Source organism: Denticeps clupeoides, chromosome 18, assembly GCF_900700375.1.
Source record: "Denticeps clupeoides chromosome 18, fDenClu1.1, whole genome shotgun sequence".
NCBI classification, from domain to species: Eukaryota; Metazoa; Chordata; class Actinopteri; order Clupeiformes; family Denticipitidae; genus Denticeps; species Denticeps clupeoides.
In genome coordinates, this window is record NC_041724.1 from 5,946,433 (window position 1) to 5,951,931 (window position 5,499).

Below are 5,499 nucleotides of genomic sequence, written 5' to 3' on the forward strand. Positions count from 1 at the left end.
TTCTTTAAAGAAAGGCGTCTTTATTTTGACAATGCACAATTACAAACGTCATCTCATTCAATGGGTTCACATACATCATCATCTCATGCTTCTTAAAACCATTTCACCATTCCTCTCTCCCAGGGGCCTGTGGACCCCCGATCAACACACTCACGATTGTGCTCCCCACCAAAAATAAAATGAAATAAAAAATATCCCCCACACTTTCAAATCGGAGGTTTGGACATCGAATCAACAAGGGAGGGAGCACTGGGAGCGCAGCGCCAGCAGGACAACTTCATCAGTAGCATTCAGGCCGGAGCGCAGGGGTCTCATTCGCATTTATCTAGTAAAATAAACGCTCAGCTGTTAAGAGCCCGCGTTGCCTGCTAACAGGAGGAATAGATCAGTATTCAAGTCCTTAATTTGCGTTCGCAAGGAGGGGAGGAAAAAAAAAAAAAAATGGTGCCCAGATTAACCGTCTTGAGCACAGACGCCACAGGAAAACGCTGCACCGTAAGAAGAGCCGACGTGCTGAAGATGATGATGCCTGCTACATGGAATACTTGAAATGCAATTTTCTCCTTGCCGCATTTATACGAATTCGTAAAGCACAGTACACACTTCATGAGCATGCCAGGATAATACACATACCACTAGAAATTGTGTTGTGAGTGTGTGTCTTTTTACAGAAACCACACCGCATGGCCCAGTGTTCTAATTATTAATGATAATCAAACGGCCAACTTGTACTAATTATTACATATTTTTGGATCGTTTCGGTTTTCCGGTCCAACGTGTTGCTTTGCTGCATCCTTTTGTCAGAGGACGACGCAAGGCAGCGACGGAAGGCGACTTGCGAAAGTGAGTCGCCCACGAGTTCAGGGCTCCCTCACATGTGCGGGTTAACACATCCGAGGGGCGAGCGGAGGAGACGGTGCCAAGGGAGGGCGGGAGAGAGAAAGCGTGTGATTGGCCGTTCGGGGCGGCGTAGTACATTTACTGGAAGGACTTTGCGGGTGTGAGGAACTTGAAAGTCGTTCGGTTTGCACTGCACCAGTTACAAGCTGGTGTGCTTATTTAACGGGTGGTTTCTGTCCAAAGCGGCAACATCTGTGGGACGTCCTCTTTTAAAAAAAAAAAAAAAACAAAAAAAAAACCCACACATACACATCACAGGGAAACAATGAGCTTCATAGATTTTTTTTTTTTTTTCCTTTTTAAACACAAGACACAGCCACTAGGGGCAAATAAGCGGTCAACATTGAAGGACATGAGCATAAAGCAAGATGCCACCTGGGGTTTGGACGTACTAACGGAACCATATAAATTACTTTAAATTCATCTAAAAGCAGACCACTACAGTACGTACGCTGATATTATGGGCGCTGGAAAAAGCCTGAAGACCCACAGCACCAACACGAGGGGCCGCGGAGGGGAGGGAGACCCGCGGCCACTCGCCTCCAGTCACACGACAGGGTTAATCTACAGCAACTCAGGGGTTGATTTTTCCAGTAAGAATACTCTTGCAGTACACAGGACGCAACACTGAGAGTTAGGGTAGCAGGCGGATCTGATAAACCCTCTGGCCAATCAGAGCCAGAGGTCGGGATGTACTAGAATCTATATTAAGCAGGAGAAAAATCTGCTTGTTACATTTGGAAACCAAAGGATAGGAGGGGAAAAAAAAAAAAAAAAACGGAATCCGCAATGACCAAAAATATATATATATTTATATATATTGAAGAAATGCCTCTGTAACCAAACGTCTCCTGCAGCAGGTGAAAGACAGCCCTTCTCCTCCCCTCTCCTACTCTCACGCTCACCTGGCTGACCCCCGACCCCTGGAACAGGTGGAGAGGGGAAGCCCAGCTCAGCTACGCTTGCCTCCCTCCTGTGCGCCCTTTATCGACCTCAGGGCTTGCAGATCTTGGTGGCGGTCACAAACTTGTTTTCAAAATGGCGGATGGTGAAGCAGTCCTCTGCGGAACGTTTCTGGATTCCTTTAGAAGGGGGAACCAGAAAACAACTAATGAAACACAAAATAACGCTGGCTGCATTAATCAGAACGATCAATTGAGATCAAATATATGAGAATAACATACTCAAGTCAGAGAACACGATGCTAATCACTTTGAATTATCATTATTTTTTTTATTTTTTTTACCCATAAGCTCAGAGCGACGCTGCATCCTGTATGTTTCCTTCCCATCACACAGATGGTAGATGTAGAACCCCAGCTGCGCCACGTCATCGATGCGCTCCGTCACCACCAGGTCCTCATGCACCAGGTACGTCTTGTAAGAGCCAGACTGTCAACACAACATCAGTTCTTATTATTCTGTTCACAACGTCACACGATGCAAAACAACTGCAATAGAACCTGCTGCCTGCTCCTGTTAAGGCTGATTAATGCTGAACCAGAAGACCCCAAAGTCACAGGGGTCCCTGTAACTACTGATAGTAAGACACTCTGGATAAGGGCATCTGATAAACGAGAGAGCAGTAAGTCCATTGCTATACTATTCAGTTTGTATAGCGACATCTAATGGTCATTTTGTGAATGGTTCTACAGGATGAGATTAACTTTTCCTTTATTCCGGTCATTCAAAAAAAAAAAAAAAAAAAAAAAAGGACAGTCAGTGCATACTTACCATGAGCTGCATGAAGAGGTCCATGAGGTCCTGGGGGGGAAGGACCACCGAAGTGTTGAGCGGGATAACAAAGCAAGTCCTCATGTTCAGGTCCAGGTATGCAGTCAGTTTCTGCTCAAAGACAAGAATTTCAGAAAAACCTTCAAATCTCTAGTTGGTTAAACTGTGTTGGTTAAACTATATATATATATATATATATATATATATATATATATATATATATATATATATATATATATATATATATATATATATATATATTAGCAGTACTATGCAATCTAAGACACAAAACACTCCATAGTGATTGTTTTAAGATTTGATTCCACTACCTGCAGCACACAAGAACAGTCTATTAAAATGTATTCTCAACGTGACTAAATGCAACAGAAAAGTTCATAGATTGCTAAAAGAATGACCCTGGTGTATTCGAAGAGACATTCTTACCCTTTGAAAGTCATGAAGGATGTAAGCAGGGTCGCCCTCCCCAAAGCGGGGTGTCGGCACGTTGATGATGGCGATGTTGTCCCGGATTTCCACCTCCTCATCGATGCGGGGCAGGTAGTACGGCTCCCTCACGTCCTCGTTGTCCATCTCGGTGAAATGCATGGCTCCGTGGTAGAGCTTCTACTCATGGAGGGGAAAAAGGATGGACTGAAAGCGGCTGACGAGCGGCTTTGATGGAATAGACAGGTCTGCAGCTCTTACCTTGGGAGTGAAATACCTGTACACACAGGCCCCGCCAACAATGAGGCCAGTCAGGATGAAGGCCAGTCCAAGCAGCGTGAGCAGACAGCGCCCGGTGGAGCTCTCATGGTTATAGACAGAGGCCGTCTCTGGGTCCTTAGCATTAAGAGTTAAGAAAATATGCTTGCAATTAATATTGAATACTATTAAATAATTATGTATTACCATTCAATTTATTATTTATTGTTCACATTGCAAATGACTCTGGTAGCTGGAAATGTGTGTTAATGAAAGAATATCTGTGCACATTCAGAGAGAAGTTCCAGTGGAATGATGCTTCGCAATCAAAAAAAAGTTGGCAACCCTATTAGATATATACACCATAGATATACACTTGTTGTATTTTTAAATCGCCAAAAATCTGAAATCCCTGTTAACTTAATGTTTATAATAGAAAGTTATTATTATAAAATAATAATCGTGATTACAATATTGATACAAAATATGACGATTATCATTTCGCCCATAATCGTGCAGCCCTGCCCAACTGTGTCAACGTAAAGAATTTTAAGGGAAAAAAATTCGCTTTGCTAAGTGACTTTAGTAAAATCTGAAAGCGGCAGGACAGAGTAAAGCAGCAACGAAACGTGCCAAACTCTCGCCAGCACCGCGTCTGGTGCATCGGCAGACGTGGGTTCGACTGAATCGTCAATGCCTATTTATTGCTTCTCAACGAACTGGGATTACGAATGAATAATGCACGCAGCCGTGCAACCGGTGAGTTAGACTGGACGTTTCACAGACGCGAACAAACGTTTAATGCGCTTACGTCGCGTTACGTAAAGCGGCCGGGGCCTACAGCGGCGGCGGCGCCGCGCATGACGACAAAAGCGACGGGCGTTGGAAAAGGATGTCAGTCGCACCTTCTCAGAGACGAGCTCCACCTTGCCGAGGGCCTTCTGCGCCAACGCGGAGTTAAAGGCGATTTTCACCATGGTGCAGCGACTGCGTACACGGCCGTACTCCGAAACGGGCGTCGGGCTCCTCGGCGCGGTGACGCACTTCTTCAGGAGCGCCGGCGACTTCCGGTCACGTGAGGCCCGGCGCCACGCCCCCCGTGCGCAGTAAACTATACATTATAAAGGCTGATGTCGATAAAGTATATATGTATAAAAAATAAATGTAGAAAAATTTTCAGTCTATAAATTGACCCAGTCGATTAATGTTCGTTTTTCTTACACAATTTTATATTCCGAAGCAAAAAGCTAAACCTAAACCTTAAAAAAGGTTTGTCGGAATCTAAATCAGATCATTTTTATTTTATAAGTAAGGAACTAAAAATTATTGCAATAACATATTGCAAAACACCACTGACCTACTATCTTAAAAAATGACGCATAAAGCTGAAAATGAACCGAACTAAATTAATTTAAAATTAATAAAGGTTGATCTTATCTTATCTTTTTTTGTATGCTTAATTTTTTTTATCTAGAACTAGGCAGCGTGTTGTCATGTAATTTGTTCAGATGTCATCAAGTGTAGCTTGTATTATATCTCAACGGTTAAGCAAAGATGTGCAAATACACATTATTTTAAATTAAAGATAAACAAGCTCGATTACAACCATCGATAAAGGCTGTTGTTATGCTGAGAAACAATTTCATGTCGCAGTAACAATACTAGTCGCGAATTATTCAATGATTCTGGCGCCGCCCTGTGGCCGTGTTTGGGAACGCAGCGCCTTGTGACGCCGCACGGTAGCCTTGATTCGTGTGAAGCTGAGGAAGCTGCCTGAAAAGCCCCAGAAATCTGCATGGCATTTCTGTAGCTACTCGTATTCCCACTAAAGGAACTGACGGCTGGGTTCCTCTGAAGGCAGCGAGCCTGAAGAGTCGGGAGTTTTTGTTACGCCGTGCTGGCCTCCCCCTGCCGCCTTTCATTACGCTCAGCACACAGGGCCTCTCAGATGCATTCGCCTGCGTACGGGGTTTCAGCGGTGCTTTCAGCAGTAGGTCTGTGGAGGTGGGCCTGGGGAAATAGCGCAGTGGGAGTCGCGGCTGTCACCGTGTCAGTCTGCGGTGAAATGAAACCGAACGTGATTTTCCCCTTTTTAAATCTTATTGAGTGCCCCTCTGTTCCCAAAATAAAGTAAATGATCTGCTGGCCTGTGCGCTCCGCTGCT

The 5,499-nt window shown here is 44.3% G+C and overlaps 1 protein-coding gene across 1 annotated transcript; it reads right to left on the reverse strand.

The window, feature by feature from the left end:
- Positions 1 to 4,403, reverse strand: LOC114768080 (integral membrane protein 2A-like). The gene is made up of 6 exons (XM_028960169.1): positions 4,241 to 4,403; positions 3,339 to 3,473; positions 3,078 to 3,257; positions 2,634 to 2,744; positions 2,147 to 2,291; positions 1 to 1,982 (listed from the first exon to the last, which is right to left on the reverse strand). Exons 1-6 carry the CDS (start codon positions 4,310 to 4,312, stop codon positions 1,894 to 1,896), a joined length of 732 nt encoding a protein of 243 aa, XP_028816002.1. The 5' UTR covers positions 4,313 to 4,403; the 3' UTR covers positions 1 to 1,893.
- Between the last annotated feature and the right edge of the window lie 1,096 nt (positions 4,404 to 5,499).

Coding starts and splice junctions, on each gene's coding strand:
- LOC114768080 (XM_028960169.1), bottom strand. CDS start 4,312: ATGGTGAAAATCGCCTTTAACTCCGCGTTGGCGCAGAAGGCCCTCGGC. Junction 3,258..3,338: donor ACAGGTATTTCACTCCCAAG/GTAAGAGCTGCA, acceptor CTCCATGAGTAG/AAGCTCTACCACGGAGCCAT. Junction 2,292..2,633: donor ACCTCTTCATGCAGCTCATG/GTAAGTATGCAC, acceptor TTGTGTTGACAG/TCTGGCTCTTACAAGACGTA.